Below are 12,421 nucleotides of genomic sequence, written 5' to 3'. Positions count from 1 at the left end.
ACTGGTTACGTATGCCACATAACCACAACGTCCGCGGTTCGATTTTGGCAGTGGACATTTGTTGCATGTCACCCCCATCTTTCTCTCTCTCCTTTGTTTCTTGTCAACTTTCTCCAGTATCACTATAATAAAGGCACAAGAAATGCCCTAAAAAAAAAAACAATTAAAAAACCAAACAATGTATTGGTCCACCTCTCGATACTACCATGGCTCTCGGCCCTAAGCCCATTCATTACTACTGAAGACATAAATCTATAAAAATGTGTCATTATTAGATATTTTCATTTTGTGTAAAGGCTTAATTACCTAAATCAGCGGACATTTTACTGTAGTGCTTTTCAGCTTTAATAGATTTTTTTCACAGCAGGCATTTTGACTTGACTCATAGCAGAAAAAGCACAGATGGAACTAATGGCTTCGTTCCATTAAATTGTCGAAGGAAGCCATACTGGTGAACCATTATGCACTATGCCAGGGTCATGAATTTGGAAAAACTCAATGGTATTCAGCCATTGTTAATTTTATTAACTGCACCAATGCTTTTCCCACTGTCCTTTTGCATAAGATGTCTGCTGTGAAAAAAGTCTATCCAAGCAGGAGTAGATTTAGAGTGCATTTGTTGGGGACTTTTTGTCAGCCACAGATTTGGTGTTGTAGTGAAAATCAATGGCAGCAGGATGGTGTCAGGTTGTAAATGGAAAAACTGGGGTTTTATTAACCCCAAAAATGCAAAAAACATTATAAACTAAGAATTGAATAACTAGGCCTATAAAAGAGGTCAACAAAATAGTACTTTGCTCAGTATAACAACAACTAACAAGATGTTAAAGGACCAGTGTGTAAGATTTAGAGGGATCGATTGGCAGAAATGGAATATAATATTCATAATATTTCAATTAGTGTATAATCACCTGAAACTAAGAATCATTGTGTTTTTGTTACCTTAGAATGAGCCCTTTATGTCTTCAGAGGGAGCGGGTCATCTTCCATGGAACCTGCCATGTTGCACCACAATGTTTCAACAGTAGCCTAGAACGGACAAACCCAATGCTGGCTCTAGAGAGGGCCTTTTGCGATTCTTGCGAGTTTCGTAGGTTCTTCTATACGCTTGGAAGAGGGGTGCAATCTGCAACCTCACCACTAGATGCCACTAAATCCTACACATTGAACAAGTTGATCTAACATAATGACACATGAGGGAACATATTTAGTGGCTTGGCCAAATCAAATAAAACACAAGGGGAAAACAAGATGGACACCAGCTACAACTTACAACAAATGTGTGCACTTCATATAAAATAACATAAGGTTAAAAGCAGAAAAACTGATTTAAAATCAGACTGTGATGTCAATGGTTTGGGTGTGGTTGACTGCAGACGAAATGAACCTGTGTAGGTAGCAAACTAATGAGGTGGGAGAGTGAATCAGGTGAATATTACCATGTGTGGCTGTGGCCGTCACAGTAGGATTGGCTAAAAATAAACAACAGCACCCATGTTCATGCTAACGAAGGAGCATGGCATCCAGTGCAGCAGTGTGACTCAATCATGTGTTTTTCATAGTTTTTGGACAACAATGGAAGTCCATGGCACAGATGATCAGGCTATATCAGGCTTTGGCTACGCAGACAATACTTGCTAGTCGGATCAGTTCATTGTTGTTTTTAGTCTTTTTCTGGGATTTGTGGACAATAAGAGAATATTCATTTCCGCTTACATGCCTTTTGTTAGTGAATAAGAGGGAGTTATTGGGATTTAAAACAGAAGGTTAACCTTGAGAAGATGGAGGAATTCATTATATTTCACTTTATTTGATCCCTTTTTAATAGAGTGCATATGATGAAAGCCTCTAGACTGTCAAATAATACTTTTTTGATCTTTGGATTAATCATTTTACTCCTTTCTACAGCTCATAATATTGTGTTGTATCAAGCTCCCTGCAGAGCATGAAAAAATTTGACTCTCTAAAAGGTCACTGTGACCACAGAGACAGTCTTTTCTATTCCCAGACAAGGGAGAATGTTCAGTATGTCTGCCCAACCCTGGAAGAAGTATGATAATTGGAAAATTGTCGGTGAATAATTCATAAGAGGTGTAAGGTCTGCAGCAGGTTGTGAATTATCTCTGTAGAAGGTCATATGACATTACAGGTGGAGCTGCATCATGTCATGGTCCTCTTGAGGGCAAAAGTAAATATTCAACTGACCCTGCTGAAGTTTTGTGGTGAGAAAACTAGATTTGGGAGGTTACTAGTCCGTGACATTTAATGGATTTAGTGTCACTGGCAAAAATCTTATCTGGGTGTAAAGGAAATTAAATGATGAATATCTGAGTGTAACATTTGTGTGCAGAATATTGGTTGCAGCACACAGAACTAGACACACACAGCAGTGTCGGAGGTTCCCATGCATGTTTGTGTTGAGTTACAGGGCAGCGCCGTCCTCATTATCACCCAGCAACCCCCCCTTCTGCTCACATTTCTCACCTTACTGCAGAGGTCAGGGGTCAGCCGGTCGTGTTACTGAGTTGGGGCAGGCACCCAACACCTTAAATCATTCCTCATCCTCTTCTGTGTTTGGTAGAGATGGATAGCAGTGAATATTATGTGACGGTATTGTTATGAAATGGAGATAAACAGTGTTAAATATGTACTAAATCATATTAGAATCAGCCAAAGATATTAAGCCAGGAATATGAACACTGACAATGTAGGCGTTACAGCGGCTTACAGCTAATTTGTTTGTTTACATTTTTTTTACAAGTTATATCAGCAGTGTGGTGTTAATCAACAGTGCCATCTAGCATATCACAAAGTAAATTAATTTTTCATAGTTTGACAAGCAGATGTAATTAATAAACAGGTCTGCCTCTGAATGGCAATTAAGCAGCCAGTAATTTACAGACATTGTTATTTTAAATGAGCAATATACCTTCCCTTCTTTATTATCTCTTTGTTGTTTGGGTGAGTATCAGCTGTTTTTATTGTTACTTATTTTAATCATCCCCGCTAACTTTCACTTCAGTGTTGTGGAAAGTCTGTTTATATATTTAATATTTGAATTATTTATGATCATCAATTATTAATGAATTTATTGAAACATAAAAACCATGCAATGAAGATTTACAAACATAAATAGTTGAAAAACATAATAGTTGAAATTTGATCAATCTGAAGCTTATTATAGTAGAGAACCAAGCAGCACAGGGTGCTGAGGGATATGGTCGAGCCAAACCAGTTATTGGTCATCGCAGCTGCAGGCTGCACAGCTTTTGACAGCCACCCCCCCAATCCCAAGCCACTCGTTAGCAACACACCAGTCTGGCAAAGAAGTTGCAAGTCATCAGAATTATTTATGGGTGCCATTCCTCACTGAGCAGTTTAATCATTTCAGTTGGTCTCTTGTCTCAGAGCAGGGCCTGTAATTAATTTAGTAACCAATTACTGCTGTGGAAATGTTAAGGGAATATATATGGGAATGTAGACAAAATGTTACATGCGTATATACATATGTGTGCGTGTGTGTTAAGTCAATTCAGTTTAATTTCTTTAAGCTTGATGAAGATAAATAGAAAATAATGAATTAGATGTCTACTTGTTCACACTCCCAACTGGTATGTTGACAGATTTGTGCAATCAGAATGTAAATATCTGATGTCAGCCATTATGATATCAGTTTAAGTTGTTTATGTATATGTTAAAATTTTTTTTTTTTTCCTATAAGTACCATAATCAGTTTGAACCTACTATAGATTGACATTGCAATATGAATTCAGGCCACTTCCCGTATGTCAATCAAATTGCTTGGATACGACTAATCTCATAAACTTTTACAATGTCAATGCCACCTTGTCATTGCCTCTTCATTCAACTAATGTTTCTTTCCTACCATCCTTTTGTTGTCCTCTCCTCCTGACCCTCTCTCTCTCCCTCCCTCCCTCCCTCCTTGTCTTTCTTCCCCTCCATCCTGCAGTCTGTTCCTCCAGACCTATGTGTTTGTAAGTTTGTGTTGGAGCAGTCCCTGTCAGTGCGGGCCCTGCAGGAGATGTTGGCTAACACTGGGCAGAACAGCGAAGGGGTGAGTACTTCCTCCTCCCCACTGAGCCGCCCTACCTCTCTGTCTCATACCACAAACGCACTAAAACTCTTTCATACACAAACACATACACAAATCAATCTGTAGTCTACCAGTAACACAAAATGCCCTTGAATATTTTTAAATTTTGAAATGTGCTTTGGCCGAGGATGAGTATAATGGAATAATATTCTTCTATTTTCCTGTTAAAATTATCTAAAGGGATATTTATTGAATGAACTCTAAAATAAATCCCTCACAGGCACAGCAGTCACAGTACTGGAAATACAAACACACTAAATCTGCTTAGAGAAGGCTTCTTAAATCAAATTCAACTGTCCTGCTTGGAAATATTTCAGGGATTTTTTTTTTTGAGGCCAACCAATCAAGCCCAAGTCCAGCAAGAATGATACATTTAAATGCTGTCAGGTTTTTCATGATTACAACCTTTTCAGAAGGAAATGGCGTTTCAAACTCCTTTTATGTCAGATGTGGACGTCAAATATTGATGTAGCACAACTTTGTTTGAGTGGACTTAGCCCGCGTGGATGCACACTTCACTCAAAACACTCAAAAAGTCTGCTTTTAGCATTGTCTTCAAGAAACAAGGATCTTATTAGTTATTTAACTTCACTGTGTCACTTAAACAACAATCAGTCATGTTACAAAGTCACTCTACTAAAAGTAACAGTTGAGATCTTTCAAGTTATAACCAGATCAACTAAACTACCAAAACAGAGTCTAAAATATCAATACAATTAAGAAATACTGGTAAATTCTAAAGTTTGACTTTTTTACAGTTCAGAGGGGAAGTATTAGCTGAATCCACAATATAAAGGTGCTTTTCTTTTGGAGGCATAGTCCTCTGCAGTGTCTGATGACAGACTGATGGATGCAAGATTTTAGGTTTTCCTCCAGTTAATGGGCTTTTTAGTATTAAATAGTGTAATCTTAAATTAAATTATGAAGAGTCAAAGGTTTTTTGGAAGTCCAACAAAATGAACAAAATGCAAGTCTGAGGCAGTAACTAATAACTGCACTGCATTGTATTACTATAATAACTGTCATGGCTGAGGACTTTACTGAATTAACCATAAAATTGTGTATAAATGGAAGACTTAAACCTCTGAAACCAGGCTCTCTTTAAGCATTGCACTGAGTAAGGTTGCCAGGTTTAAGATGTCAGTCTAAACTGACAAATGCTGAACTAATCATTTTAGCACATGCTTCAAACTATTCCTAGACAAAGTTTTGACTTGGATAAGTTAATATGTTGAAAATCATTAAGTGGGATGGATCAAATCCTCAAAGGCATTCAGAGCAAGTAGAGAGACCACACCTAGCAATACTCGGAGCTGCTTTAACACCAAGAACTGTAATTGAATTCTAAATAGAAGCTGTCTCTTTTCATTCTCTGTAACACGTTCCATGTTTTGCAAAAAGAGATCAGAAGGCTCTGATAATGAAATACCGTCAAGGGTCAAAGAAAGAAGGGAAATTATCTGTGAGTGCTCTGCTGCATCCATAGCCTCCTCTTTCCTCGCCCTCCACTCTCTTGATTTATACTAAACAGTGCGAGCCCTTTTCTCACGGCTCTGCTCCAGCTCGTTTGGCATGTTTGTTAGAGCAGGTAAGTAATCTTTGATTGGTCAGATACACTGTATTGCCACGGGGTTCTCATCTACTGCAGTGAAGCATTCCGGTGGGCTACGTATGGTCTGTAAACCCCTGTCAGATGCTCATATCCACTCATGCTGCTATGCTCTAACAGTCATTTCATGTGTCATTTAATCCCATCACCCAGCACTTCTAGCTACAGACCCAGAGGAGGAGGTCAACAGATTTTAAGGGATGACATCACCCTTGTTTATAAGAATTGCTAAACCCATTCCCCTGAATATATTTTTGGGGAAAACAAAGAGAAAACACTGTTTAGTTGTCAAATACATAATCAACCACTGCATACAAGACGTTGCTTGTTTGTAGTGGTGTTATTTTTTTCTTCTTTTTTTTAAAGCACTGTTCCTAATGAATAACCCTGGTCTGTGTTGATTTTAATAACAGTCCTCAATTGATCATTAGCTATTGTAGGAACAGAGATGAGAAGGCTATGGTAGCATGAATCATTGTGCAGCACAGTTGTAGCACTACAGAGCATTACAGTACTATTTGCAAGATGAACCAAGTACAAAATCCCACAATACTAAAGCAAGATAGACCTAGATGTGTGCTGTACTGGATGACTCTGGCTACCACTGCATTTTCATGCACAACATAGCCTTCTGGCATAGATGGGTCTTTAAGTGTCCAATTTTGTATACCGCTTGGGTCCTCTCCACTGGAGGATCAGGCCTGCATTGTTATTAGCCTGGATAGCAGATTTGTTTTGTGCTCAACAGTGCAACATTGTTGGCTGGCCTTGTTTGGCAAGACAACATAATGTTGGCTAGAATACAAACTCTCTGGTAGCAAGGCTAATAAATTTCCCTCCTCTTCCTTTCCATAGTAAGGGCCCATTTCTCTCTATTGTTGCTCTCAGGTTGTGGAATTGACCGCTATACATCCAAATAACACATTCTTTCCATTTGTATTTGTGTGTTACTAGAGTGCTGACCATGAAAAATGGGTAGGTCCATCAGTTCGTTCATCCATCATGTTATCAGTGTGCATGACGTACTGACTGCCAAATGAAAGGGTTGAACTTTCAGCACTTTCACTTGAAGGGATGCCTATTTCTTGATTGTCATAAAAGTTGCATTTATAGCATGTAAAGCACTTAGTGTATGACAGGTACTGCATTATAGGGAGATATTAAGTTAATGGTAATACATTTCAATTTCTGCACTTCACCACATGTGCAAAAGGATATTAAAAGACATTTATTTATGTGTAGACTCCCCATGGGTAATAAATTAAGCTTTCCCCTCACTATAGCTTTGAATATTCTCTTTCCCTCAGCCAGTCTGTGGACAAGCAATTAGCTTGTCACAAATTTTTCCGAACTTTAACTTACGGCAATCTTGAAATAGACATTCACTGGGACTGTCATCTTGTGCACATGAGTCAAATGTTTTGCCTGGCCTCTTTGAAGACTACTTTGTGTGCAAGTGTGCAAACACTTTCAAGTGATAGTGTCTGCTTCTCATTTGCTTAAAGCATTCATTATCCCATTTTTCTTTGATTTTTATGTATTAAGATTCAAGTCTTAGTATATAGCTTTAAAATATGTCTGTGCTGTTAAAAAATAAATAAATGCATATATAGTCATTAAATTTTGCTTACCAAAGGTAGTAATGAGCTCACATAATTCTTCACATTTATTTAATCTAAACAAAAGGATCTGAAAACCCACACATTGGCAGAAAACTCACTTTGTGGTTTGGGTGTGTTGCTCTGTTTGGTCTCTAACATCAATTAATTTCAAGGGTATTTACATGAGGAAATGTCCTGAAATCCTTTTGATTTCAGAGTGTGCACACGCACTGTTGTTGAGCAAAGCTGTTGTATTTGATACTATAGGATTGCCTCTCTGCAATTCATGCAGTATGTAAGTATTCATGCAACACACTATACTGCCAACAAACTACACTTGTTTGTATTTTTTTTTTATATCCCCAATCTGTGAGTTTCCTTTTTTAGTGTCATGACTGGATTGGTGGTGCTTAAGTTTTTTCCTTTCTCCGAACTGGCACTTATTTACTCATCACAGTGCAGATCATACTGTATTTTGATAGACTGTTATGAAGTAAATGCAAAGCAAATAGAGCATAATCCCTGTCTCATTATCTAGAGACAAGGATCAATCAATACATCAGATGGTACTTAGTAAATGAGTCTAGCATGAATCTCTTCTCTGTGGCCTTGAAAAATAGTATGCTATTTCCCACGCTCAGGCTGTTCCACATAAGAATAAGCTATTGATATGAAGTCAACATTTAGGTAAATTACTTAGTCATAGTTTGGCATAATAGCTCTGTCAGGCTCTGGCAAAGAGAAAGCAGACATTGTTTCATTCATGTAAAGGCCAGCAGGCAGGAAAATTAAAGAGCAATGAGTGTTTAGGAGATTGGTTCTTGTAAGTGATTAAAACATTGACACCAAGTCATCCATGTGTTTCAAGTAGTTTGTATTTTCCATTAGACCATTCTACCACTGCTGCCAAAACAATTTAGAGAAAATAAATGAATGACATTTGTTATACTTGATCTGTACATATAAGTAATTTCTCATGTAAAACTGCCAATCACTGGCTCCTCAGTTACATTCCACCATGATATGAAACAAAGTACATTTACTAAATTTCTTAAGTATCATTTTGAGGTATTTGTACTTGAATATTCACATTTTATGCTGCTTTATACTTATGTGACCACATTTCAGAGGGAATTATTGTACTTCCTACTCCATTACATTTATTTGACAGCTGAAGTTACTGTACATTTCAGAATCAAGTTTTACAAACAAAACATATTCTTTTATAAAAATGCAATGCATAGTTATATGTTAAACTGCAGGAAACCTGATAGAAAACCGTTTCTAAAATGAGTCAGATCCACAGCTTTCAACAGTTTTGCTCCCCTGTTTTTTTTTCTGCTACACATAAAAATAAATGAAATGAAACTACCCCACAGTATACATACCACACACCACCTTGAACAACTACACTATGAAAATACTGCTTACATGTTGCAGCAATAATAGTGATCTAATAATATAATATTGACATTAGCCATTCTGCATAACGTTTACTTTTGAAACTGTAAGTATAATGTCAGAAAAATAAGTGAAGAAATGTGAGTGCTATACTGAGAGGTGTTTCTAATATATGCTCTACCCTTACTGATATAAACAGGTGGACAATGGAGTGGCAGCCGGCCACTATTGAAAATTGTTGAATTGTTAAGTTCACCTGCTCCCTGGTAGTTTTGAGTGTTAAATATATTTCCTAAAAGCAACTTATTGGCAACAAATACATGTCATTGGTGCTTTACTTGGATGGCAAATCCATCAAGGACAATGACTGCCCTGCATAGGGGCTATTCTAAAACTAAACGGTACATTTTCTTGCATTGTCTTTTAATATTAGTCAGCACGATGTACAATATTAAAGCCGGCAGTCTACCATGACACAGGATGATTTTGGTTCCTAGTAGCTATGTCCTCGGGACTTGGCAGGAAACACTGACTAGCAAGACAATTAAATTTCCAAAAACTCTGGCTCGTATCATCGAAGGCGTAACTTACACCACACCTCGTTTCCGACAACATATGCACACAAACTTCTCTGTCACAGTAGCTAACACACACTACACTCCCAGGCCAGTACCAAGCTGTTTAGGATACAGTTATACAGCGGGAGGGGCAGCAAACCAAAGGTCACAATTCCTGGCAGTGATGTGTCAGCACAACAGCAGGCCTGAAATACAGGCTGGCTCTCTCTCCGTACCCCCTCCTTCACTCCCAGCTGTTGCTGGATACTCTTCCCATTTTTCTTTTGATCAAACCCTCCGTTTCCTTATTTGTCTGACTTATACAGGCCATTTGGGAGAGACTTGGTAGCCAAGAAAGAATTAGCTTGAGGTCATATTCTGGGGCCAGTTGGGAGTTCCCTTTAGGTCAGTTTAAATGTGACCCTGCGAGCAAACACACAAATTAACCGTGACAACTGGACAAGAAACAGGATAGCCTCCATGGTATTGCCTATTAGGTAAACACTGCAGGGAGCGGTGTAGTGGTTAGCACTGCCCCAGTCCTGGGCTCGATCGTCCTCGACAGTTTGTGTGAGGAGTTTAAATGTTGTTTGCCACATCAAATGACACTCAAATTATGTAGACTGGACACTGTAAATCAACTATAGTTAAGAATAGTGTGTGTTTATAGCCTTAATAAAAATAAGTTTCCGCTATGACACTGAGAAATATTTAACCGTGTATGAACAGCAGTATCAGGTGTGTGGATTAATGGTAAAAATTAAAGACAATTTAACCCAATGGCCAAAGTGTCCAGTGAATAAAAACAAAACATTATTAAACATTATTAGGACCTTTTTTAATGTAAAATTTTGTGTATTTGTATATTTGCTGTTTTGACAGACACTCAAGTGTCCAGTCCATTAATGCTGTAGGCCTGGTGTCCAGCTCTAAAACTATTTTTTACTGTTTTTTATCCCTGACTGAAGGAGCTCGGAGGTGTCATTTCAGCACCAGCTCCAGCATGCCAGCTTTAGATAGATCATACTGTAGAGTACTTTGCACCATTACCTTGATCATAGTTTAGATGTCTCTACTTATGGTATCTTCTCTTTTTTTCCTGCTGCCGCTAGAGGTTGATTAAAAGGGTAAGTAGAATTTTCTTTGTTCACCTGAGTAATGAAGAACAAATCTCATCTTCAATCTTTTTTTGCTCAACTATTTCTTTCACATTTCCTCTGACATTGTATTACTGTATGTCACAATTATTCTTGTTTGTCGCAAGAATGGGCAAGCTGTCTAATAAGTGTGGTACTATACATGTTTGTGTTTGTTGGGTTCTTTGACTGTTTAGACTGTAGTTTTTGTGTGTTTTCCTCCCTCTTTCTTTGTCTGCCTGCTTGCACTTGGAATGGAGGTCCGTGGTGGAAGACACTTTGTTACCCCTTCGGTCACATGCAGTTCACACACATAGCCAAAAGCAGTATAGATGTGATGTGTCAAACCTGACAGGGTCCAGAGGTTGAAGGATGTTAGGGTATGATAATAATCTGTCACCTGTTTATTTTCTGGCAGGCGGGTCAGGGGGGCGGACACCGGACCCTGCTCTACGGTCATGCCATCCTATTACGCCACTCTTTCAGTCGCATGGTGAGTGTTAAGAATGCAATTTGATAAGGTGATAAAAACATAAACATGTACTGTATATAAGGGTGCAATCAATTTATGAAAATGTCAGAAAATAATGACATTTTAAAGTTCACAGAGCCAAATGACTACATTAGTTTTGTGTCTGAAGAGTCTGACTTTGACACACAGTTACAAAATTCAAAATGATTTCATTTACAGTGATACAAAAACTGGAAAGGCTGCAATTCTTCCACATTTGAGAAGCAGGAACTAATTATTGTGTGTTGTAAATATTGTTGTTTGTCACTAAATATATATATATATTATACTTTTTTTGTCCTTGAAATTGACTGTTTTAGTCAGATAAGAGATATTTGAACAGCAGCTGAACTGTTCCCTCTGACCTAACACTAATTAATTTTTCATTCAGTACTTGACCTGTTTGAAGACATCAAGGTCTCTGACAGACAAGCTGTCATTTGATGTTGGACTACAAGAAGACTCAATAGGTACAGTATGACTAATGGGTACCTTTCAAAGTTCACATGGCTTTTTACTGCTTTTAATTGAATCCAGTCCTCTTGAATGGCTGTTTCAGGTCGGCCTAACCTTGAGATTGTATCAGTAGCCATAGGAGACATAACTGTCTGTGTGCATGTGGGTGTACAGTAGTGCTACACTTGACATTTGAACTACAACAATGCTCAAAGCCATTTATCAAGTGAAAGCAATATTTCAAGTGCTTCTTCAGTCTTCCTCAGATGATTGCTATTTTTATGCTTTTTGCCTCTTGGAATAGACAGTCACTTAAACAGCAGATAGCAGTCAGGACTATTTTTTAAATGGCAACGTCAGTGACTGTTTTTGACAAGAGACCTGCTCAATTGCTGTATTACACTTTATCACCAATTACTGAATAATGTTTTTGTGTGTTTTGTGTATGTTTTTGTGTCAATAGGCGAGGCCTGTTGGTGGACCATCCACCCTGCGTCCAAGCAGAGATCAGAGGGAGAGAAAGTCCGCATCGGAGACGACCTGATTCTTGTCAGCGTATCAACGGAGAGATACCTGGTATGTCATGTCCAGTAACTCGTCAATAAATTAGCTTCTATCAAACTGACATGTAACCGTGAAGAAAATGTGAAGGTCAAAGTTTTAAAGTTTAATTTTTTCTTTATGTCACTAGAGAACTGGCAGTACAACTATCCTTGCAGCAGTTTGCCACCCAGACCAACAAACACACACACAATAAGTATCAGCTAAAACAACCAAAGGCCAGTGTAGTATATACTGTACATTGAAAAATAATATAAATATCCAAAAACATTTAAAAAATGTACAAAATAATGAAGAAATATAAAAGCATAAAGAAATGACTTCAGAACAAAGTTTATAATGCTGTTTATCTCAAATTAATACTTACTAATTACTTAGTTTAAAAGTGATATTTATTTTGCCTTATGTTAAATCAAATACAGGCACAAACCCCACTATGCATATAGTCATGTTTCATCTGTAGATTTCTACTCCA

The 12,421-nt window shown here is 37.9% G+C and overlaps 1 protein-coding gene across 7 annotated transcripts in view; it reads left to right on the top strand.

Annotated features, from left to right (window-relative positions):
• The window catches only part of ryr3 (ryanodine receptor 3), a 120,979-nt gene that overhangs the window by 20,964 nt on the left and 87,594 nt on the right, over positions 1 to 12,421 (top strand). For 2 of the 7 annotated variants that reach the window (XM_067571828.1, XM_067571827.1), the window contains exons 3-8: positions 3,971 to 4,075; positions 6,678 to 6,698; positions 10,395 to 10,409; positions 10,837 to 10,911; positions 11,321 to 11,399; positions 11,849 to 11,961. In XM_067571828.1, the coding sequence (XP_067427929.1) occupies positions 3,971 to 4,075; positions 6,678 to 6,698; positions 10,395 to 10,409; positions 10,837 to 10,911; positions 11,321 to 11,399; positions 11,849 to 11,961 (408 nt within the window). The remainder of the gene's footprint in view (positions 1 to 3,970; positions 4,076 to 6,677; positions 6,699 to 10,394; positions 10,410 to 10,836; positions 10,912 to 11,320; positions 11,400 to 11,848; positions 11,962 to 12,421) is intronic. The other 5 variants (XM_067571833.1, XM_067571829.1, XM_067571832.1 and 2 more) reach the window with 3 other exon arrangements.

Source organism: Thunnus thynnus, chromosome 18, assembly GCF_963924715.1.
Source record: "Thunnus thynnus chromosome 18, fThuThy2.1, whole genome shotgun sequence".
NCBI lineage: Eukaryota > Metazoa > Chordata > Actinopteri > Scombriformes > Scombridae > Thunnus > Thunnus thynnus.
This window is presented reverse-complemented; position numbering and strand designations above follow the sequence as displayed.